The following is a 26,163-nucleotide window of genomic DNA, read 5'->3' on the forward strand; positions in this document are numbered from 1 at the left end:
GTACGTACTAAGTATACTTTAAACATTAATGAATTGAGTGACATAACAATCAGCGTCCTACGGCAATTTAAAGAGTTTTTGAGTTTCTTTGGCCTTTTAGAAACGTTCTAGTTTTCATTTTTTTTTTTTAAATTGGATCATTTTGTATTTTTTAAAAAATTTTCAGCATTGAAATGAGAATTTTTGCAATTTTGAAATGGATTTTTGGCAATTCCGGGCCAAAAAAAGAGACTTCGGGATAATTTTTTTTAAAAAATGGACTATTAAATTTTTTGGAATTTTTTGCAGAAAAATCGAAAATTTTTAGCCATTTTGCTACAAAGTAAACATTTTTGTCAATTCTGAAAAAACAAAATCAAGACCCACAATCTTAGCAAACGGTAGTACTTTTCGACAATTTCTGACAAAAAAAAGTAACTTTGAACTAATTTTGAAAAAAAAAAACGTGAGATCTTTCGAAACGTGTCTGTGAAAAAAAATTTCAGTCATTTTGCAAAAAGCAAGAATTTTAGTTGTCTCTAAAAAAACTGGAATTTTTGACAATTTCCAAATTATTTCATCAGAAATTAGGTGTACAAAAAATGTCAGCTATTTCGCCAAAAAAACAAAAATGACAGATTTTCTGGCAATTTTTGGCAAAAAATCTGACTTTTGGATAAATTTTGAAAAAAATGAGATTTTTTGGAATTTGTGTAAAAAAAAGTCAGTCATTTTGTTGAAAATCAAAAATTTTAGTCATTTCTGAAAAAATAGAAAGTTTTGATAATTGTTGTCAAAAAGTACGACTTTGTCAATCTTACCAAACGCAATTTTCGCAAAAAATTACAATTTCTTTTGAAAAGAAAAAAGCAAGATTCACAATTTTAGCAAACAAGAGGGATTTTTGCAATGTCTGAACAAAAAAACGTGACTTTTGAACAAATTTTTTAAAAAAGTAAAATTTTGTAAGAATAATAAAAAAAACAGTAAGTAAAATTGTTCAGCTATTGACATTTTTTGACAAAAAGCAAGACTGACAATTTTAGCAAAAGGACAAGCTTTATGGCTACTTTTGGCAAAAAAAAAAACTGCCTTTTGGATAAATTTTGAAAAAAGTAAGATTTTTGGAATTTTTTATAAAAAGAAAGTCAGCTAAACAAAAATTTTAGTCATTTATGAAAAAATGGAAATTTTTGTTAATTTTTGTCTTAGAGCAAGACTTTGACAATTTTATCAAATACGAGGAGAGCTTTTCTGCAATTTTTGAACAAAGTTACGATTTTCTGTATTTTTTTTATGAAAAAAAATCCAGCCATTGCTGAAAAGCGAAAATTTATGACCATTTTAGCAAACAACAGGTATTTTTGCAATTTCTGTCAAAAAAAACGTGACTTTTGAAAAATTTTTTTAGAAATTTAGAAAAAAGGAAGATTTTGTAAAAAAAAAAAAACAAACAAACAAAACAGCAAAATTATTCAGCTATTGACATTTTTTGGCAAAAAACCCTGACTTTTGGATAAATTTTGAAAAAAGTAAGATTTTTGGAATTTTTTATGAAAAAACAGTCAGATTTTAGTAATTTCTGAAAAAATGGAAATTTTTGTTAATTTTTGTCAAAAAGCAAGACTTTGGCAATTTTAGCAAATAGAAGAAATTTTCAGCAATTTTTGAACAAAAAAATTCAGCCATTGTTAAAAAGCGAAAATTTATGACCATTTTAGCAAACAGTAGGTATTTTTGCAATTTCTGTCAAAAAAAAGAACGTGACTTTTGGACAATTTTTTAGAAAAAAGTAAGATTTTGTAAAGGAAAAAAAACGAAACAACAAAATTATTTAGCTATTGACATTTTTTGGCAAAAACCCTGACTTTTTTGGATAAATTTTGAAAAAAGCAAGATTTTTGGAATTTTTATAAAAAAAAGTCAGCTGAAAAAAAAATTTGGTTATTTCTGAAAAAATGGAAATTTTTGTTAATTTTTGTCAAAAAGCAAAACTGAAAATTTTATCAAATAGAAGAGCTTTTCTGCAATTTTTTAACAAAATTACGATTTTCTGTATTTTTTTGTGAGAAAAATCCAGCCATCGTTAAAAAGCGAAAATTTATGACCATTTCAGCAAACAGGAGGTATTTTTGCAATTTCTGTCAAAAAAATGTCACTTTTGGACAATTTTTTAGAAAAAAGTAAGATTTTGTAAAAAAAAATTATTCAGCTATTGACATTTTTTGGCAAAAAGCAAGACTGACAATTTCAGCAAAAGGACAGGCTTTTTGGCAATTTTTGGCAAAAAAAACCCTGACTTTTGGATAAATTTTGAAGTTAGTGACATTTTTGGAACTTTTTTAAAAAAAAGTCGAGCTATTTTGTTAAAAATTAAAAACTTTAGTAATTTCTGAAAAAGCGAGAATATTTGACAACTTTTGGTCAAAGAGCAATGCATTTGGAAAATTTTTGGAAAAAAATCAAACTTTTTAGATTTTTTTGCAAAAGGATAAGTTTTTAACCAATTTTTTGTAAAAAAAAAAACAAGACTTTGATAATTTTAACAAAAAGGAAGACTTTTTTGCAATTATTATCGATTTTTTAACAACCTTTGGAGGGAAAAATTGAGACTTTTTGAAAGTTTTTGCGAAAATGCGACTTTATACCATCTCGATACCTACACTAAAATAAATTGTGGATTGTCCGCTAATTCAAATTTTGAATCTACATTGTTAGCATTTCGTTTTAGTTTTTGAAAGTGGATTTTGAAAATATTTTAAATATTTTTTATACGAGTACTTACGAAACTAATCATGGGAATGTTTCTCGACTTGGCTACGATTGCTTGAGTTTTACACGTTTTGGCATCTGGACCTATAAACACGGATACGTTTTGACAAATCATTTCGGTGATGATTCTGGTACCGATGACTTCATCGCCATACGTATCGCTCCATTTCAAGGTCCAATTAATATAAGGAAACTTTTCGCGGAATGTTTCATTAATCTGTAACGTATAAAAGAAGATAGAAACCCAGCACCGTCGAATAAACTGATCAAATTCATGTTGAAATCGACTCCAGCCTCGAGTACAGGACTGCTGAGGCGAGGTCTTCGCAATCAACACCGGTAGCAAATTCGAATCTCACTTTGTTCAACGCCGTTGTAAGTGCTCCAGAAATAGCCAAGCCTTGCCTTTCCGGGAGTCCCGAGCCTTTAACCGTGCTTAAATATCCGATGGTGATGTTTTTCACGCGACCTTTGGGGATAGAGGTGTTTGTGTAGTATTCAACCACTGCGGCGGCGACGCTGGAGTTGGTATCGTTCGAGGACGACGAAGGTGGACATGGACACGAATTCGAGCTGGTCGTTTTCGATGATTCGTTGCCTGCGCCTGGATTCTCGACCAATGCCATCGAAGCCGCAGCCATGAATACTTGAAGCAAGCAGCAAATGTACACGGCGCATACGACTGGTGGATTTTTCATTGTAGTTCCTCACCTGGTCAAACAGAGAATTCAATAGGTACGTAGGTATTATTATCAAGTAGTGTTGTTATCGTAATTGAAAATACATAAAAATACGATATAAAGTATAATAAATCGACCACCACGCCGCTCCCTCGCAGCACTCGTCGCGTCGTCGGCCATACGGGCGGAAAATTTACAGGTTATTTTTAGCCATCGACGTGTAAGTCTTCTTTAATGACGTTTTAAAAATAAATTAAAATCGCCCGAAACGAGTTTCTCTGTCGTATTTTTTACCCTGCCTCTGCTTCCCTGTCCTTATAAGAGACCGTATCTTTTTTCGGTAGTCATCGAGTTAATTGATATACGTATGCAAATATTCTTCCTTCGATGGTCTCTAAAGCACCTCACACACACTCATACTCACATACACATAGGCAAGCGCAATAAGGTATGTATATTAATTGAGACAGAACCGTTACATAACATAGCCATCGGCCTGGTGCGTGCCATGTCATGCCATGGTCGTCTCTTTGGACTTATGAAAAATGGCACTATTCGTCGTTAAATAACGTGTCATCGACGATACCTGCTCGAATTGTTGTCGTACTTCTATTCTATGCTGCGAACATTTTAAATATAGCTTACTGTACCTATACTGGTCTAAGTACCTGGCAGACGAATGGCGATGCGGCGACGACGCCTCAGTCCAAAAATTATGCAAATGTAATTCAATTTTTAAATTAGACTCTAGACGTGAAAAAAAATTCCCAATTTTTACAATGAAACGTACGTTAGCTCTGGACGTATATAAATGAATTCGAATACGAAGGCAAACCAACTACAAACATCGATCTAACTAGATACTTCGTATAAATGGATATTAATTGCTTAACGAACACGTGAGCTTTTGATAACAAGCACTCTCCGGGACACAGGGGTGAATTTTTTCACACGATAGAGCAGTCGAAAGGGAGCGACGAAGTATTCGCGTGTCGTGGAAATTAATTCATTTTACCTACGTATATATTTTTCAATGTCTTCGAAATGAGTTCGCCATTTCACTACTCTACCTGCCTACTCGTCTTTCATATATTTTCTCAAATAAACTTATAGCACAAGTGTAGGTATAATGAGCTTTATTAATTGTACCCTGGCTCGATTTCATAGTCTTAACTTTATAAATACAAAAAGAGGACGCGATGAAAGCTTCGCTCGAATACGAAGTCGGTACACGTGAGAACAAATTACGTATAGTACTTCGACGCCTTTTTTGCAATGTGCTGTATAAAATACACTTCAAACGATTTTGTCAAACGAGCATCTTATTTAGGCGAAAATATTTCTCCAAATGATAAGTAGGTACAACGTTTTAGTAAGGAAAGCATTTCTGAAAGAAAATAAAAAACATCAAATGATCGATGTTATAATTCGTTAAAATACTACGTTGAACGTAGCGTACATATTTATTTATTTTTTTCACGAGTAGTGCATGTTTTTTACGACGTTTGCAACAAACAGCTTTTTTAAACTCATTCCTTTTACCTAGGTGCGCTCTATTTATGTACAAATTGAAATTGAATCGGTGAGAACTGAAAAGAATCCCTTGAATAAATTAGTTATCTGTGTTTCCTGAAAATTGCCAGAGTGTATGACTGGATCCCTCTTGAGTTCTCATCGATTCAATTGTAAAACACCGTCGTAATGTGGGAAAACTTGAAAAAAGAACGAAATTGCGCAACTTGAGCTGGAGTCTCCAAACAAGTTGATTTTACATACTTTCGCATTCGTACAGATATAAATAATTCAGACAGGATGAATTGAATTCTTATCCTCAATAATTAGAATGTTCATCTTATCATACGCTCCATAATCGTTCGACAACAGACATAACAGTTGAGCTGTCAGAAAAACGATTCAGTCGTTCGCAAGAGAGATATATTGAAGGGCCTTTCAAAATCATTCCAAAAAAGAAGAAGGGGATATAAAAAGAAAATTCTAATTTATTGAAAATCAATGAACAAAAAAAATGAACCGACTCTCGTTCGCGAACGACTCGAAAAAATTGAACGTTGTTCAAGCATAGAAAATGGTAAATGGTATCACAATTTCAACAAGAAAAACACGTCGGATTTATTTTCGTAAATGAAAAATTCAATCAACACTGATTCGATAATTATTCGTCAATTTTGAAATTATACTCAAAGAATCGATTCTTGAAGAATGATTCTTTATAAGAACTGATCAAATCGGTTAGTTGGCGAGTGAGTCGAATTGATCCTTTGCGATGGATTCATCAATAATAATTCATCGGGGGCGAAGAAAGACTCGTTAAAACTGAATAATTATTCATATTATGAAAATGATTCGTTCGCGAAAGACTCGTTCAAAAATGATTCGAGTTTTCAATTACTCGATCGCAGAAAGTAACTTGTTGAACAGGTAATTTAAAAGTTGGGATATTTTTTTTAAAAGTTTCTCTACAGGAAAAGTTGAATTTTGCACAAAAATCGATTCAATTTTGGACGGTCGCGAACGAACTTCATGAAAAGTGAATTCATTGATAATTATTTTTTTGGATTCGTTCAAATCGAAAATTATTCATTGCAGAGGGCATTTCATTTCTGATGCAATATCACACAGAAAATAATTCAACAAATCACGTTCGTTCGCGAACGATTTGCTTGAAAACGAATAGAACAACTCAAGATTGATCCATTCATATTCGACAAAGATTCGATAAACCACGTGAATGAACCACTGGCAATTATTGATCCACCAAATATTTGGCAAATAAGAAGGTCGTTCGCGAACGATTCGCTCGAAATCATTCGTTTATTTTATTCACGTACATACAATTTTTTGGATAGCTCTTAGAAGAATATTGTGCGAAATGAATCTTACCTTTCATAAGAAATTCAGTCCCATTTTTACAGAAAAAAAAATCGTTCGCGAGTGATTCACTTAGAATTAGTCAAGTCACTTGACGATCAATAACTCAACGAATGAATAAATCGTTCGTGAGAATGACTGATCGAATGATTTACAAATGAGGACGTTCATCCGCTGTAACTGAACGATTTTTTTCTTTTTCCCAACCGGTCTTTCAACAAAAACACGTTCAAAATGAGTCTTTTCGTAAATTTACTGAACTGTTCACAGGAAAGGACAGTCGTTTCTTATCTACGAACGAAGAACCCTTTCATTTTTTGGTACACGAATTTAAAAAACGTCGTTCGTGATCGTGATGATTCAGAAAGGATCACAATCGTTCATGTTAATTCGATCAGTCTCGACCAACCAGTGAGGTCATAATAATGTATAAGATGATTCAAATAAGTCACTATCAAAAAAAAAAAAAAAAAAACGTTCGAAATGAATTACTGATTCACTGAAATGATCTCAAGTGAATAAAACACGCATTCGTTTACGGACTCGTCATTAAGGACAACATCGTTCATCTTCATATTATGCGTATATGTGAAATATGAATACATAGATGTTCGTAAACGATTCACCGAAAAAAATTCGTTCGCGAACAATTCGTTCAAAAAATGTCGTTCGCGAACGATTCATCCGAAAAAATTGTTTGGGAACAATTTGTTCAAGAAATGTCGCTCACGAACGATTCGTTCAGAAGTAAAATTGTTCGCGAACGATTCATTCAAAAAATTTAGTTTATGAACAATTTTTTCAAAAAATGTCGTTCGCGAACGATTCATCCAAAAAAACTGTTTGGAACAATTCGTTCAAAAAATTCCGTTCACGAACGATTCATCCAAAAAATTTAGTTTGCGAACAATTTCGTTCAAAAAATGTTCACGAACGATTTGTTCAAAAGTAAAATTGTTTGCGAACGATTCATTCAAGAAATGTAGTTTGTGAACAACTCGTACGGAAAATGTCGTTCGCGAACGATTCATCCAAAAAAATTATTGGAACAATTAGTTCAAAAAATGTCGCTCACGAACGATTCATCCAAAAAATTTAGTTTGTGAACAATTCGTTCAAAAAATTTAGTTTGTGAACAAAACAATTCGTTCGAAAAATGTCGTTCGCGAACGATTCATCCAAAAGATTGATTGGAACAATTTGTTCAAAACATGTCGTTCACGAACGATTCGTTCAAAAGTAAAGTCGTTCGCGAACGATTCATCCAAGAAATATAGTTTGTGAACAATTCGTTCAAAAAATGTCGTTCGCGAACGATTCATACAAAAAAATTGATTGAGAACAATTCGTTCAAAAAATGTCGTTCATGAACGATTCGTTCAAAAGTAAAATCGTTCGCGAATAATTCATCCAAAAAATGTCATTCGTGAACAATTTTTTCGAAAAATAACGTTCGCGAATGATTCATTCGAAAAATAGTACATATGTCCTTTTATGGTCCTTTTCCTCTTATACGAACGATTCATCGAGAAAATGTCGTTCGCGAACGATTCATTAAAAATCATATGAATAAGAATATCGTTTGAGGTGAATAATTGAATGATTCATCGTCGCATAAGTAAATAAAACATCAATGTAAACAATTTGTTCAAGAAGAAATACCTGATTCCACTCTGAATTCGCCAACGATTCAAAATCCTCAACTCAATGGAAAAAATTGCTTTCCCTAACCGTTGAAAATGTCGATTCAATTCATTTGCTCAATTATCCCATTCACCCTTCCTTCCTGCAACCACCTTCTTGTCCTAGCATCCTCTCATTTTCCTCTCTCTTAACACCAGTCTCTTTTTACCCTTTAACCTTGACCCTCCCCCTCAATTCAGCTCGCTTCATTCACCAAAACCCGAGTTAGAATCTTCATTGAGTCCCCTCTGGTTTAACCCGCCTTCATCAGAGTTCTCGGCCGGCTCGTCATCACAGAATGAGAAAATTCCCCCTCTCCACCGCACTCGCTGCGGAGAAAACAATCGAATTTATAAATAGCAATTGTAAATATAACGCATTATCGACGAAGGTTGGAATATTTGCTGGTTTTATGATCAAATAAATGTACGCGATGCGCGCGCGTCCCGCGTAGTCGTCGTTATCAATTCTTATGATGAGATAAATGTCTCCTCGTTAAGTTTTCAAAGCGCGAGTTTCACCACGATGATGTATGATGTACGAGTATATACCGCTGGTAATTTACTACACACAGAGTACACAGTACACACGATCAAAATCTATGTGTATGTAGATATTTATAAGGTGTATTTTTAGACACCAGTTCGAAATTGAAATGTAGTATTCTTCTCGCGTAATAATGCAATACAAATTACAAACACGTTGTTCCTGTATATGTATAGTAGACCGACCAATGAAGCAGGATTGGCGACGTGAGGGAATCGACATATCGTAAGGAGGAAGTCCACGTAGTACAATCGATCATTTAATAGTATGACTTACTAAATCGAGTGACGTAATACTCTCTTCGACCCTATACGTAGGTTCATTTGTTATTCTCATTACCTTATACTCGTGCAATCTGAATCGCTAATACAGATGACTTCAGCTCGTTAGAATCGAAGAAATGTGTTTCAATCGAAATTGGGCGATCAGTGATCAAATTCAGTCCAATTCGCGACTAATTTTCAAACCAAAATAGGTGGGCTGAAAAATGAAATGAAATTGGGCGAAATTTCAGCTGTCATCATTTGAGATCAAATCTTCAAAAATTTCCAGCAGCCTTCAACAATTTTCCTGTTTTGAGAGAAATTCAAAAATTATGGAGAAAAATCCAAATCTGACAGAAAACTCCAATTTCACCAGAAAGAGGCTGAAACTGGTCCTGGCAGGTTAAATCACCAGTATTGAAAAACGTCTCTTATCATGAAACGAGCATTTACTCCTTGAATTTTCAAGATGAGCAACACGTTCGACATAGGTGTTTTTTCCACTATACCTATTTACATCCAAACTTTCAATTTGGCCACTCTTTCTCTCTCTAGCACACTCCATACACCCCAGGCAGCTCCACCTCCCCCGATACAGTGATTCAAACAACAGCACAAACACTCTTATCAATTTAGCCATATAGACATACTGGCACACTATTACGTTATTTTGCTCGCACGAGTAGGTACACAAAATTACTAAAATTGATTATCAAAATCTCTCACGTAAGTACCCAGGTATAGGTTACACCGCCACCTCCCTGACCTTAACCGAGAAACACGCTCGTAATTTTCGACCAACGTGTTTTTTTAATAGCGTAATAAAATTATAATTAGTTGTCGAACGCGGCTATACATTAATAACGAGTGTTTTAAAAACAGTTATAAAAAAATTATATAACTCGTCGATGGTGGCGCTGACGACGTCGGAGACGATCGCGGGGATACCATCGAGCTACGAGCACATACGATCTCCGGCGTGAAAAAAGTTTCGTCTACATTTTAACGACATTATCTTGGAAAAATATCCGCATTGACAACATTATCAATCATTATTATCAGCAATAAAACTTCTATCTAGTATGATGATACTCTCGTATTTCGCACAACCGATTGAATCACCGGAGTAGTGAGAAAGATCGGACGGTAAAACACACAGATCAACATCAGTCGAGATGATCGCAGGAGACGGAAGGGGGAGGGGAGGGGGGATTTTGCGAACAATTTTACAAGTTGTAGTACCGCTTTGGAGAAGTACTACGAGTAACTTGGCGTTAGATAAACTATAATATTTTAAAAGCCGTCGTAAAACGAGTTATTTTTAGCCTCTCACTATCGAGAGGTACATCGAACCTCCGAGCTCGTGATCGCGGACGCTGTGTCTCTGCCCATGTCTACCTACTTCTCCGTGCTTCGCGAATCCGAGTCGAACAGACGAGAGAATCTCGCGACACTTCGCTCTTCTTTCGCGAGATCGCACAATTTGGGAACCACTGATCTGAAAACAAGTGTACTCGTGAGTCGCGAAGTCGTCGCGTCGCGACGGCTGAAAATACCTTCTATATGTACTCGTATTATGGTACCCACTTGAGAATTATTGTAGTCAAAGTAGGTACATAAGTACTATATTAGAAGCACCTATCCAATCCACCTAACCAGCACGAACAGACGAGGATAACTAAATTATTAATTTGTCTTTTTTCAACGCCTTATTACGAGCACGTGTTAATTGATTGACGTAGTTTTCCACGATCGTTCTACTCGTCCGTGTTGTTTCAACGAAATTCAATGTCCTCAGGTCAACCCAGGGTGTCCCAAAGCTCGCCAGAGGTCTTATACGAGCCCTTACTCAATCTCAAGTGGAAAAAGACTACTGTATGCTCCAAATTTCGGACTACAATTTTTAAATGAATTTTCCAGTGAAACAAGGAGAGGAGGAAGGTGGTGGGGTGTCGAAAAAAATTGAATAAGAATTAGTAATTAGCACCCTTGAAAGTATATTATAACCGACGACCTGCAATGATTTTTCGATTCTTGCGGAAACTTCACGATTCCGCAGTAAAAATTCTAAAAAATTACAAGACTTATCGATTTACCAGAAACTGGATGATTACGTATCTCATTTTCACGGAAGAACTTCAACCGTCAAGGGAGGAGGAGGAAATTCACCACTCAATTTTTGATTTTACCTCATTATGTTTCAAATTTTTTTACAAAGGAGAGAAGTGGAATTTATACAAATAATAATTTTTCCATTTTCAACGAGAAAATCAAAAATAATATTGTTAATTTTATGAAAAAAACTGGCAGAGCCCCTACTATTTTTTTTACAAAAAAAAGTGACTTTAGTAACTAAAAAAGCTTGAAAAAATAACCAAAATTATTGAGAAAACCCTTTTAATGTACCTCTACCTATATATATATAGATAACAATGTGAAACTCTTTGAAATTTTTTGCAAAAATATTACAATTTTTAGCTAAAAACTGAAATTTTTGTCAATTTTCGAAAAAGCGAAAATTGTTAACAACTTTAGCAAAAAAACATACTTTTTTGAAATTAATAGCAAAAAATGGCAATTTTTGGCAAAAAAACGAGACTTTTAGGTAATTTTTGGAAAAAAAAGTGAGATTTTCTTCAAATAGCAAGACACCAAGACTTTAGCAAAAAGCAGTACTAGATGTTTTGTAACTCTGTCATCACAATAATTTTTTATAGAAAACGCGAACTTTTTTGCAACTTTTTGTTTCGATAAAAAATCGAAACTTTTAGGTACTAAATTTTTGGAAAAAAGTGAAATTTTCTAGATATTTTGCTTAAAAAAGGAGAATTTTTGCCAGTTTTTGGCAAAAATCTGGACATTTTGGCAATTATTGGTAAAAAAATGATACTTTTGGCTGCGTTTTCCGGCAAAAAAACGATACCTACTTTCGCATGATTTATGGAAGAAAAGCTGAGACTTTTTGAAATTTCCTCCAAAGAAATGACAATTTTTTCCAGTAAACGAGAACAAAATACAGGACATTTTGGCAATTATTGGCAAAAAATGGAAGTAAAATTTTCTCGTCAAAGAAAGTTTTGAATCATAGATAAGTTTTTTGTTCAAATCAACTCAACGTTCAGAATTCCAAAATTGAAAATAGGTCTGAAAAAATATCAGAAAGTCTTTTTAAAAATTTGATAGATAAATTTTGGTAATTTATTGATTTTTTCCTCAATCTGTCATATTGTCAGAAAATCAACAAAACGTTTGCAAGAAACGAAAATGGTAACTTGGGTAAGGAAAGTACAATACAAGAAAAAGAGTTTGAACCCTAAAATTGACAAAACCAGGGTTTTTTCTGCAATTTCAACAAAACAGAAGGACTTTCATTTTTCATATTCTGACAACAGAATAAGACTTCAGTAGTTTTGTCACAAAAAAAAAAACAACGGAATTTTCAACATGAAATTTTATTAATGTTTCAATTTAAAAGGACGAAGGAGAGTCGTGTTGAAATTCTTTCAAATTTATCAAATATTTTTATTATGTTGAGATTTTTCAATTTTAAAAGAGAATAAGTACAAAGAAATCATGTAAAAAAAATTCAGAATTCTGAAAGAAGAGAATGAGAGAAAAGTTAAAATTTGTTTTGTTTTGTTTTTTTTTTTTAAGAAAATGAAATAAATTCAGAATCTTACAAGAAAATAAAATTGATGGAAAATTTCAAGGTATGTACGATTCAAAAAATGAAAAAAAGACAACACTTTTTGACAACTTGAGATGCAGGGTGCTTAACAAAATTTCAAAATGACAAAGCAAAACTCTATAGAAGAACTTTTACCAAAACATTTTCCGAATACTTGACTTTTTTCTGGGGTTTTAAGAGGGGAAGGGGGAGGTAGTCAAAATTTTTAATGTGAATTTTTCGAATTTTTGAGCATTGGGAGATTTTTTTGGAGAAGGGGTGTCAGAAACACCTTCACAATTTCAATTTTTCATTGGCAGGGCATTTTTCAAATTTTTAATGACTGAAGAGGATCAGAAATTTACTCGTTAATTTTTCGCATTTCCAACGTCTACGTACATCTCAAAAAAATTGAGAGGGCAGGGGGTGTAAATCACGCTTTAACCAGTTCAATTTTTGGTTTTTAAAATTTTCAATCGTTTTTGAGCGTTTTTAATGACATTTTTTTCAACCCATTAACATTTTTGGAAAAAAGTAAGACAAAATCAGGTCTTGAAAGATTAGCAGGACTGTTGACTCTTCGATATGAATTTTTGAGACCGTACCCATTCCAATTTTTACTAGACCGAACCAAACAAAAATCGTTGATCGAAAACTGATTGAATTTCAAGGATTCTTCGCATAAAAAAAAGAAAAAAAAAGAATAGGGGTTCTCATTTGTAAACATTTTCTACATAAGACCCAATTTTGTCAAACTGTGAACTAAAGGTAAGATCAAAGGGCATTCCTGAAATATAGTCTCCCATTCAGTAAATTCAAATGCTCCATCCACATTTCAAAGAAAAATATCTCAAACTTGATTCCCTTCCATTTAATTCTTCCAACTATACGTTGATATAAATAAATTACGCAGCTTTATGCATACTCGTTCAATTTAGTTATCTTTTTTTTTCTTTTTAATTCCACGACAGTCGATAGCTCGCCATATGCACCTGTGTCCTGTAAAACACGAGGAGGTAGGTTCGCGTGTTTGCGACTGGTTACAATATAACGCAATGGCATCCGCTAATTATTGCATTGTCAGCTCTCTTATCATCACAATGCGATGTGATAATCGGCCATCGAACCGAGATACCTACTCCCTCGGGTGTCGTATGTTCTCCTATCGTATACTCGTACTACGCTATAGCCTACGTGAATGTATTGCGACAGAATTTTAAATAATTCTGAAGAACCATAACTATACTTTGAGACGAGAGAGGGAGCAGGGTTCGAAAAGTTGTTCGAATATTATCGATATTTATTGCAAGCGGTTATTACGTAAGGGTGGTAAAAGCTGTCATAAGTGTAATAAATTATTTGAAGATCTGTATTGCTAAGGAGGAGTGGGTAGAGGTATTTTTGATCGAAGAAAGAATTTATTCATGTATCGTCACTTCGTCAGTTATTTTCCATTACACAGGGTGGTCCAATACAAAGAAAAGTCACAAAAAATCAATCAATATTGACTTTTCAATTTTTGCTCAAAATGGCTCAAAAAAAGACTAGTAGTCAAAAATGATCAAGAGGGATATTTTAATCCCAATAATTTTTTTTTCATTTTTATCGTTGAAATTTTTTCAGCTTTTACTTCGATCTTCCAACACAAAGTACCTTTGATGCCAAAATAAAAATAATCAACTCGTAAAATTTCACTCAAATTTGCCTAAAAAAAAAGTCAAAATTTGAAATATCAGTCCCCCCCCCCTTCATTAGAACAAACATCCCTCAAATTGAGCTCGACCCTGTTCAACTTGGATCTTCATTATTATTCATCACCTTTGTGATCTCGTACAAAACTCTTCACACGATTTGAAAAAAATTCAAAAAATATCTACCTCGAAGCTCTCGTCCAGGAGGTCAGTGATACGAGTATCGCGAAAAACACTCACAACACAACTCTGCGATCTGCGAACATCTCATCGATATAAATAGCACACAGTAACTATTTCTGAATAAATGGTAAAATAATCACGATAATGCACCGATTATTACCACGAGGTACAAGGGCGATAACGATTTAATATACGTAACATATCGTATATTGAGCTGTACAATTATACACGCATACCTCACTTACACATGTCCGAGTGCGAATCGAGTCATCGTACTAAGTAGATTTTCTCAATTTTAAACGCGAAATATTTTCCAATCCGAGTTGATATCGTTTTTTTTTTTACCTCAATTTTATCCCATTACGTCACTTCTACGTACGTATAAAGAACAGACGTTGATGTATCCAGTGATTGGAAACATCGTCGAGAGCAACCCGCCACGTGACAGCCAACACACGTGTAAATCTTATGAAAAAAACGTGTCGTTTTCTTATACCCTTCCCCTTACCCTTTTTCATGATCTTAGGACAGCTTAATAAAGCTTTAAAAGTGACGTTGATGTAAAATGGAGATTCACCAAAATATACCCGGAAGCTTTCGTACACTCAAAGCACCCCAGGGGATTACAATTTTTAGAGGAAGAACAACGTATTTTTTTTTTTTTGTTTCAGCCCAGAACGAAGATCCATTGAGATTTCAATTTAATTTTGAAAAATTTCAGCGTCGATCATCCAAATGTGACAAAAATTTACACAATAAATGAGTAAATGAGTAAATAAAGCATAGCAGGATACCTTCACTTAAATTGTATCGACTCCTTGGCTGGCAAACCCAACCTAACTTAACAATCGATGCTGTATATGGTACTTTCACGTTTTGATTAACTAACATGGTATAGTTATACGACATCGACTCTCGAATTGGGCCACAAAATTCCATCCGAAAAACCAGTCCACGTATAGCAATGAAAACAGGAACAGGAAATCATAACGTAAGATTGAAAATCGTCGACGTGTAAAATTAACCTTTCCCTTTACCCCTTTGAATATTGAGGATTCACACATTTACCCGGTGGTAAGCATAGGTAAGGTACACTAACCGACCTTGAATAATACTCGATACATATTGTATTTTTTTTTCAGCCATTCTTTTCTTTCGAAGCAGCGTCATTTCCTACATGGACTTCTAACCTACCTATGCTATAGAAGTGTTGAAAATTGCCAACTTTTTCCAAGAAAATTCGAGCAGGTATTTTCGTTTATTATTGTGACAGGTATACGTAGATATTTTCACCGAAAAAAACAAATACTTGTACTTCCTTCTACCTATGTAGTCTCTTTCTTTTGACATTGTCGTATGTATAGTCTGGTTCATTCGTCTTCGTGTTTTTATATAATAGACATTACCTATACCTACTGCTGAGGAATTCGGATCATCGCCGGCCGGCCGGCCTTGATAACGTGCCATTAAAGAGTGCTCCTGAGACCATCAAGAGTCAAGATGCTAGATTTCAGTCATATAATTTCATTTCTTTTCTCGTTTGTAATAATTCTCTCTTCTCTTCGTTCTGACGAAAACACTGTTTATAAAATGAAAATTGTTTCATAAAAAAAGTAGGTCTAGGTATACGTCTTGATGTGATTTTGACGAGTTTCAAATTGAAATTCTTCCAATCATTAGACTGATTAGAATATTACTATTTTTGAATATTTTGAATTATGTTAAACCGAACGTAAACAAGATCAAAATTTCGAAATACGTCAAAAAAATTTAATACATGAAACTTTTGTGAAACAACTTCAAGCATAAAGTATCTTATAAATTGAGCAAAAACCGGAAAAGTGAAAATGACCTAGAAGTCGATAGGTATAATGTTTTGAAAATAATTATGTACGACTAAAAATTGTTCAAAATGAAAAAATAATTCATTAAAGTAATTTAAAAAAATGGTCGAAAACAACGAAAAAATTTCAAGCATCATTACTCAAAGGACAGATCCAGGATTTACAACAAAATCTCTATCAAAATTCAGAAATTTTTCAGAAAAGTGCTTGTTTTTTTAAACCAAAATTTTTCACTGGACTTCGACGCAGTGTTTCTCAAATTTTATCTCTCCATCCACCTCAAAAATGTTTTCCTAACATTGGAGAATGTTTTTCAACCCCCCCCCCCCACCAGTCACAAAATAGTGCGTTTCTTCAACATAATTTCAGCATAATTACCTACACTTTAAATTTTAAAAAAAAAATCCCTACGCCATATCCATTAAAATTTTTTTAAAAATTCCATAAAATTTTATTTTTGCGTATGAAATATCAACATTTTTTCCAACATTTGAAAAACGTTTGATGAAATTTCGAATTTTTGACGAGTGATCATTATTTGAATATTTGATGAAAGGGTAAAGAAAAGTGGATCTTTTACAATTTTAAAACATTTCTAGACAATAAGACGTTAATTTTTTTTTAGATTTTCAAGTGTGCCAAAATTATGTTGAAAAAACTTATTTTTTCGTAAATTGTTTCTCTATTTAGGTAGGCAAAGAAAAAATGTTATTTTCTATCAAGGAAAAAGTTGAAGCATAGTCAACATTATACATAGAAAAAATATGTTTCAGAAATTGTTTACAGCAATTTCACTCACAATCTTTTCTACACTCTATTTCACTTTTTATTGCTATTTTTTCTCAATTTTTGAATTTCAGTTTACTTTTTTCGCGAATTTTTCTAAATTGTGTGTTTCAAAGTGAAGTTTTATCAATTCTTAATTTTTCTTTCTTCTCGATTTTTTTAGCAAATTGATTTTAAGGGCTATTTTTGAGATTTTTTTAGAATTTTCAATCCATGCTTTCACATTTTCATTTCAATTACAAGTTTTCAAATTGATTTTTTTGTATCATCAAAAAAGGCAACACTGATTTTTAGCATCATGAACAAATTTATAGCCCTTGAAAAGTAGAATGAAATGAAAAAAAGAAGTTTCAACCGTAAAGTTGTTAGAACCACCCCTACAGGCGCTTGCAATTTTCATTTGGCAGCCATTTTGAAAATTTTCAAAATCCCCTCTGCCTTAAAAAAAATCGTAGGGGCCTCCGGTTTAGGCCATTTCTCATCGTTTGATGATCTCTACAAAATATGAAAAAAATCGATAACCCTTTGAGCGAATTTTGCCTAATTTGGCATGGAATGATCCTGTATAGGGTGAGACTTCTCCCCTGGAAATATTGACAAAAAACAGGACTGTTTAGCAATTGGCAAAAACATGAAAAAAATTATCTTTTTTGGTAATTTTGGCAAAGAACACTACTTCTATTGAGCAATTTTGAAAAACACAGGATTTTTCAGACAGCTGAGCAAAATCAATAACCTTTGGAAGTTTTGGCAAAAAAACCAAACCACTGGACAATTTTGGCAAAAATTAGGATTTTTGAAAATAATGACCAAAAATGGGGCTTATTGACAATTTTTACAAAAATTAGGTCTTTTCGACAAAGTTTCAGGGAAAAATAGGACTATTTATCAATTTTTACAAAATTTTGATTTTTCCAACAATTTTGGGTAAAATGCAAATCTTTAAAAATTTTAACAAAAATGGGAATTTTTTGACCATTTTTGCAAAAAATCCATTTTTTGGCAATTTTAGCCAAATAAGGGACTTTTTTTTGGCAAATTAAGTGTTTGAAAATCTACTCTCAGCCCTCGGTGTCCCTCCCCCCCCCGATATATTCAAAAAAATGAGGGACTAGAAGGGCACCAAAGGGCTCCAATTTCAAAAATAGGAACATATTTTGCATATGGGTACTCGATTGTTTTCTCCAAAATGAACGAATCTGAGAATTAGAGAATTTCAGAATAACATTTAAATGCACGAAAGTCTTTGAAATTTGGATTTAGATTCAAATTTGATCAAATTCATAAGGATCTAGCTCAATTCTTCTATGAAAACCTACAGTACAACCTCATTCTAAACTCTAAATCATCGGTGTAGTAACTCTTCGAAGTCTTCTAACCGGAATCCTCATACATTTACTCTACCTTCATCTATCTTTGTAATTTTTACGTATGCACATTACTCATAAAATTACATTCGTCGTTCATTTTTAGCAGGTGCACAACCTGCACACTGCGTATCAGCTGTGACCAAACTCTAATTGAACTACCTAATCACGAAGCATATAATTACACACAAAAAAATGTACAAAATTTGATTACGTACCTGTGGACGAGGCGATCAAGACGTCTACGCCTCATTTCATCTCTCTTCATCGTAATGATAAATAACACTTCTTTTTCGCGCTAGACCGCATTCAACGATCCATCTGCAATAAGAAACAATAAAAATAATGAAATAAAATAAACACACGGTGATGACGGTCACAAGACAAAAAAGGGTAAACAATTTCATTAGAAGACAGCACATCACATCATATTACACAGATACGGATACAGCATACAAATACACATATATGAGTAGGTACTGTACATAGACATAGACGTACATCTTACTTGAGGAAAAAAAGCTCATCATCGCGACAACGACGACGACGACGACAAAAAATCAAGAAACTGTCGTCGTAATTAGCATGTACATAAGAGAATACACTCGCAACAGTCACAGTCACACATAAGACACCATACAACCAGTACTACACATCAGCCAGAGAAAGAGAGACGTTCGACCCCGGGGCCCGGGAGGGACCAGGCGGAAGAGAATACAAGACAACAAGTGATAAAAAAAAAGAAAGAAAAAAAAACTATAATAGAGCACATGTACGCTATCACATAGAAAAACGGATTAACAAACGGGTAATATAGTGAGCGAAGGGCGAAGAGTTGTGTCTATTTTTAGAACTGTTGATATCGCTATCGAAGCTATATCGCATAAATATGGAAGGCGAAGAGAGGCAAGAGGCGAAAGTCACGAGGAGTCCGAGAACTGGACTAGTTTACTCTGTGAGGATGACTAACAGTGGTAGGTAAATTGGCGCCCGTGCCCGTGTACGATTATTAAAATAATGTAAATCGTACCTTACGTAGAATCGTAGAATCGTAGTAGTAAAATAATCGTGCGAAGCGCACAATAATAAATATTTTGCTTAGGTAGGTTAGATTTTTATCACTGTTTGGTAATCGACGTGTTAATCATATCGCGAGTTCGAATCACATTGTTGACGTCAGTCAACCTCTACCTCTACTCCAATCCTCCAATCGCGATCTGCGACTCGACGGCGAAATTGTTTTCATTTTGTGTGACGTCCTCTGCGACGTAAGGAAGGAGTATTCTTATGATGTGGAACTGGCACTATCTCTCAAACTCGTGAGAACAATTACATTCCTCGACGAGCCGAGAGCCGAGCACCTGGAATACCTGAGCCATGTACGTCATCGACGTCATCGTATCGTAAGATTCGATTTCTAGAAACACTCGTAATTTGCCACATGCCCGGTCAAAAAAGAAAACACGTAATGAGGACGAATTAAAATACCATTAGGTGATGTTTTTTTTTATAGTACCCTCTAATATCGCATTCAATCATGCTTTTCGCCATTTTCTGTCACGAGATCATCACATGGACTCATCCGACAAATTCTATGGATTCCGTGGGCTGCAGCATCATAAATGATGCTAAAAAGTGCGTACGACTGGAGAGGGAGGGGGAGGAATGGACAGAGAATCACATTACCATCGTAAATGATGGTCCTAATGTTTCTCGATTGCAAACCGACCATCAATTAACATTGTGGAAGAGGGTAAAGAGAGAGAAATTCTTCATTATCACAGATTTTAAAAGACCACAATGCGGAGGGGCCTTTATTCACACTACATGAAAAAAAAATCGAAATTTCTACAGAGCTCTAACGTAATTAGCTTCTTCTCAGAAGGAAACAATTGGTGAATTTTTCATCTCGATCACTCGATGATCAGATCATCCCTCGTTGCGAATTGAGACAATCGCGCGTAGGCACAACAACTCTCACGACGTTTGCGTGGGAAACGACAGGTAGTCGTTCGGGGTCTGACCGAGGTGCTGCAAAGGCCACATCTCGAAAAATGTTTGCAGAAGTAATCCCATTGAAAAGAAAGGTTCGTCATTCAACAATCTAACCACGGATACGCGGTCGAGAAGAAATTCTGTAGTATTCGAGATTTGAATTTTTTTTTGCGCGATTACTCAAAATTCAATTTTTAAAAAAATTTTTAGAATTGAAAATTTTGCTTTTGAACTGACACAGCTTAGAAAAAAATCACCTAAAAATGATCAAAATGGTGTCCAATAAAAACTAACCGAAGTTGCAGAAATTGGAATTCAATTTTTTTTAATCCCTTCAAAGTTCACAGCGATTTCAAACTTATGAGGAAAATTGAAAACTTACTGAAACCATCAGAATGGCCAGAAACTAAAATTTTTCAAATTAAAATAGTTGCAATGAAGCAATTCACACATGGTTCGTACTTGGAAAGAAATACACATTTTTGATTTTACAGGACTCGGTACTATGTTTTTTTCCAAAAAAAGAGAGTAATTTAGCAAACATAAAATAACGAAAAAATAACCAACAAAGTTACAAGAAGACGTGGGCGAAACATCTCAACATAGAAAAAAAATTTGCGAGAACATTTCAATTGAAATTTGATAATGAAACTCGATTGAAACTCTGCCAGTATTAGCAGAAAGTAGGACTTTTTGACAACTTTAGGCAAAAAAAGCAAGATTTTGACAATTTTCAATTTAGCACAAGGCAGGCTTTTTCTGGCAAAAAAGAAACTTTTAGGCAATTTTTGAAAAAATATGACATTTTGGAATTTTTAGCAAAGCAGCGACATTTTTCAGTTAAGTAGATAGTTTTTTGAGAAAAAAGTACAACAATTTTTGGCATGTTTAGGTTTAAAAAATTCAGCACTTTGGCAAAAAGCAAGACCTTGGCAAAAAAATGATGCTTTACTGCAATTTTTGTCGAAAAAGTGGGACTTTTTGCAACTTTTTTGAAAATGTTGGCAAAAAGCAAGACTTTGAAAATTTTAGCACAAAGGCGCGGATTTTTGGCAATTTCTGCCAACTGGCAATTTTAACAAAAGTTGAGCTTTTTTTCTATTTATGGCAAAATTTAGCAACAAGATGAGAATTTTTGTAATTTCTTACCAAAAAAAAAATTGTTGGCAAAACGCTAGATTTTGACAATTGTGAGAAGGAAGTGCTTTTTGGCAATTGTTGATGAAAAACGAGACTTTTAAACAGTTTTTGGAAAAAAAATGGGACTTTCGGGTTTTTTTTTGCAAAAAAGACAATTGTTAGCAATTTTATTAAAATGCGAGAAATATTGGACTTTTTTTCGGCAAATAGCAGGACTTTTACAGTTTTATCAAAAAGCAGAATTTTTTTGAGAATTATTGCGAAACACTAAACAGCGTCACTTTTTGGCAATTTCAGACAAAAAAGCGAGACTTTCGGATAATTTTTGGAAAAAAAGAAAATATCTATAGCAATTTTGAAGAAAGGGACTTTTTTTGTTGAAAAGTAAAAATTTGACAATTTAATCAAAAAAGAGCAATTTTTGGAAACTATTGACAAAAAAATTCGATTTTTTTCTTTCTAAGTGGGATTGTTTTGCATTTTTTCAAAGGTAAAAATAGACTTTTTTAGAAACTTTTGGACAATTTTTGGAACACAGTAAGACTTTTTGAAATTTTCAGCTTTTCTAAAAAAAAAAAATGGAAAAAATCAGGATTGACAATTTTAGCCCAATTGTTGTGGATCTTGACGTTCACCAGCGTAATTTGAGGTTTCTGGAGAAAATTGAAAAATCGCTGGAGGCTCCAGAACGGCTCAAAACTAGAAAAGTTGATGTGTGGGAGTTGAATTGAAGGAATTCTTCACGTTGGTTCACTTTGTTCTAAAAATTGTTTATTTCATGAAAACGTTTGAAAATTGCTCTCGAAACAGCATTTCCAAAGTTTCTGAATTTCCAAACATTTGCCAAAAATTCAAAATCGAACTTTGGAACTGAAATTTTGGGTTAGGGAGGGGAGGGGAGGGGACCTCAAAAATATCAATACGGAGGAATAAAAATCGCTCAAAGAAATGGCAAACTTTCAATTACCTACTCATCTTATTTATGTATCTGACTCCTCCCAACCTCACCCTCTCACAAAAAATTCACATTACCAAATCCATAATCTTTATCGTCGAAAAAATAAACTTCAAGATACTGCACACTTGTATGTAGATGTACCTACATTTGGTAAATTTCCAGCTTTCTACCCCCCCCTTCAACTTTTCACTTGGATGAGCAAGTGGACTCAAAACTAGACCTTGAATTTTTGTATCAGCATCTCCAAAAGTATCATTAAGCTGACTGATTCAAGTTCTTGAACAGTCTGATAAATCAAACTTCAATATTTTTACGTTTCTAATAAGGTGTGAGGTGTGAATTCTTTTTCCTAAAATATTACGAAGAAACTATGTATTTTGCCAAAATACAACTTGAATCACGAATTTTTCGAGGAAACAAGCTATGTAGTTATGTAAATGAAATTACAAGAAAATGGAGATATCACTATCAGTAGCGAAAAAAATTTCCTCGACATGACAGTCTCGCAACTTCTTGGATGAGTTGAACACGCAAATAATTACTCCTAAAAAAAAATCAAGGTAGTAAGTTCTTAGTTCGAAAATCATCTTGAAAAACTGCATAGAAAAAAAGTTTAGTCACTGAAAAAATTTCAAAGCAAATGAGTACAACATTCGTATTTTTACCTAACAAAACCGTCTAACACGATTTTACTACCTTGACCTCATTTTCAGGGGTTCTAAAAATATCGTCATAACTACATGAAAAACAAGAAATTTCAATCTATTTTTAAAGGACGCGTTTAGATTTATGTAAGCACATAAGGGATACTGCATTGGCTGCATTGGTACTTATTGGAACTTACATATCTTTATATTGTCATTTAATCTAGGGAGGAAAATGAAGCTAAGTGGAGAGGGTGGAAGGTGATTTTCATACTCAATTCAATTTTGAAATCCGCTCACGTGAATGAAAAAATCCTCAAAATATCTGAATACATCTTTAATGCACTCTGCCAGAACATATCACAACCTCCTTGAAAATTTTAGTCGCCAAAAAAATTCAATTCTATCCTAAACAATGAAATATTAATTTTTGGATATACCAGACATCCTGAAGGAATTAATAATAAAGCCATATTTTTCAGCACAGATCATGAGAAACGAACATTTGAATCTTCAAAAATTCAGAAGTCATAGGATGGACTTTTCTCTACACGCAGGTAATATGAGATAGGCAGCTAGTACTCACGGAATCTTCATCATCTGCACGTGTACGAAATGTATAGTCCACTATTCAATCAAGTATATAGATGCTACATCCACAATATTTTGCAAGCTTACAAAAACCTCTGCAAAATACATACCTATACTCTGGCATGTGACATGGCGCGATGTAATACGAGAGTAATGAAAAACGATGCAGCCATTCGTTTGACTTTGGAAATACGATCGATTTAAAACTGAGAGGAAATTCCAATGCATCGGAAATTGCTGCAGTTTTGCTAGCTAGACGAAAATCGTTGACTTTGAGAACATGTCAACTCGTGTTGGAAAATTCCGTCATGGTAATGCGTCTTCAAGTCGAGTACACATTATTAATGATGATGATGATAACGGTGGGAAAGAAAAAAGACAGCAGAGTCTACACATCAACTTCATCAATTCCGAGAATTAATTGGGTGTTTGTTTATTTTTCAATGGAAATAATGTAGCGTGTTGTAATTGATTAATCAATTAATTAATAAACGGAAGATCTTTAAGCATACTCGAATAAAAACTTCATCATTGGTTGATATCTTATACCACGAAAGAGATGATTTTTGGCACAAGAATTTGAGATAAAACCCACATGAGTCGTTATTTCAGTTGAATTCTCACACAACAGGATTACCTATTCGTAAATTAGAGCAATAATAATTGAATCTCAATAGCCCTTTCTCTTTAATTTGCTATGTGAGGTGAATTTGAGTAGACCATGCTTGTTGAAATTTCCAAGAAAAAAAATGAATACAATTTTTCGTTTCAACCTTTGGTTATTTTCACAACACAAATTGTAATTCTGTGAAATGCGAAATGATTTTATTGTAGCGAAATAAGAACAAATAAATAATGATGAATCACCAATTATCTTCAATTATCATTATAGACTCATACGGGGCTATTTTTAAATCCGCTGTTGCATCAACTCCACGTACACAAAGGAAAACGCCATGAGTAATTTCGTCGATAACGTTTCGATGATTTAAATTTAATAAAGATGAATTCAACATTTTCACGTTTGATAGAGGTCAGCTGTGAAGGCGAAGGAAGGAATTCCATGAAAATGTAACGTCATGACTGTCATGAGTGTTGATTACAAGAACATCGAGAACATTGAGTACCTCTACCTACTTGAGCAGAAGTTTGGAAAGTGCAAAAAAAATCAAAGAACACAATCGGTTTAGAAGCATATATTGAAAAAAATGTTTTTGAATCGATTATGTTCCGAAAACAAAAAGAAAAATTGAACACTTCATGAACACCATACAGATGACTTCGAGTTGAAAAAAAAAACAAAAAAATCTTTGCATTGCCTACATTTCAACTGGCGGATTTTTGAACGAGGAGTCTTCGATTTTTTTCAAAATCAGATCATGTGTAGAGGTCATCAAACGATGACGAATGACGCAGACTGGACATTTTTTCGATTTTTTTGGGCGGAGCTGTGAGGCTTCAAAGTTCTCCAAAATGACCGAAAATGCAAAATTTCAGTTGCAAATTGCTCCGGTTGTAAGAGGTATAGAATTTTGAACTTTTTTTCAAATTGTGGTACTTTGAGAGGGTAATCGACGAACAATAGCAAAATCAGTGTTGATACTTTCAAAAACCTAAAAAAATCGATTTAAAAACTTATAATTTGAATATAAGTTAACTATGATCTCGACGAGTAAAAATTCTGAAAAAATTCTCAGTTTTAGTCCTTTAAATGTAGAATAAAATATCAAAAAATTGGACTGCAAAAATACCCTCAGAAACCTAAAAATGAAAATTTTTGCATTTTTGAGATATTTTATTTTACCAATGTAGACCGTAGACGAACATGTGAAAAAATCCCCCCTCTCCCCAATTTGTCAACGAATCGACGAGAAATGTCATTTTTCGTGCTATAATTTCAAGAGTGAAACATATTGAAAAAATTTCGCCACCGTTTTAAACAAAAGCAGAAGCCTAAAAAATGAATATTTTTGCATTTTTGAAATATTCCACCAAATGTAGACGGACTTGTGAAAAAATCTCCCCTCCCCTTCCCTTCCCTTCCGATAATTTGCGAGTGAAATTTTCCATTTTCGGTCATTTTGGAAAACTTTGAAGCTCCATAGCTCCACCAAAAAAATCGAACCAAAAAAAAAAGAAAAAACAGAAAAATTTCAATTTTACATAAGTCATTTACCGACGACGTTATCGCAGTTCTACAATTCTGACGTGTTTTTCCAACGAAATGTTGCCAATATAACGGGAAAAACATCTGATATTGCATTTATCCTTTTAAGGCTCGTTTAATGGTAATTGAAAAATATAAAATAAAATAATTGAAAAGTTCTTCTGTCATTTTTCAATGAAACCGTTTATAATAATTATTGTAAATTGAAAGTTCTGTGATTTTTCATTGAAAAGTTGGAGTAGCCCTATTTCTTAACTTTTCAATTACTTTTGCTAGTTTTTCGATTGCCGTTATAAAGAAGCTTTCAATTTTGGTACT

At 33.8% G+C, this 26,163-nt stretch overlaps 1 protein-coding gene and 1 long non-coding RNA gene across 9 annotated transcripts in view; one reads left to right on the plus strand and one right to left on the minus strand.

Moving 5' to 3' along the window:
- LOC135842327 (uncharacterized) overlaps nt 1-26,163 on the plus strand; it is a 406,653-nt gene that overhangs the window by 321,784 nt on the left and 58,706 nt on the right. The gene's annotated exons all lie outside the window — the stretch shown is intronic.
- The window catches only part of LOC135842321 (receptor-type guanylate cyclase Gyc76C-like), an 89,255-nt gene that overhangs the window by 13,853 nt on the left and 49,239 nt on the right, over nt 1-26,163 (minus strand). For 5 of the 7 annotated variants that reach the window (XM_065359724.1, XM_065359723.1, XM_065359718.1 and 2 more), the window contains 3 exons: nt 18,569-18,671; nt 3,111-3,462; nt 2,765-2,968 (listed from right to left, as the gene is read on the minus strand). In XM_065359724.1, the coding sequence (XP_065215796.1) occupies nt 2,765-2,968; nt 3,111-3,449 (543 nt within the window). In that variant the 5' untranslated portion in view covers nt 3,450-3,462; nt 18,569-18,671. Of the gene's footprint in view, nt 1-2,764; nt 2,969-3,110; nt 3,463-18,568; nt 18,672-18,851; nt 18,884-26,163 lie in introns of those variants that run through there. The other 2 variants (XM_065359722.1, XM_065359720.1) reach the window with 2 other exon arrangements.

This window comes from Planococcus citri, chromosome 4 (genome assembly GCF_950023065.1).
Source record: "Planococcus citri chromosome 4, ihPlaCitr1.1, whole genome shotgun sequence".
NCBI classification, from domain to species: Eukaryota; Metazoa; Arthropoda; class Insecta; order Hemiptera; family Pseudococcidae; genus Planococcus; species Planococcus citri.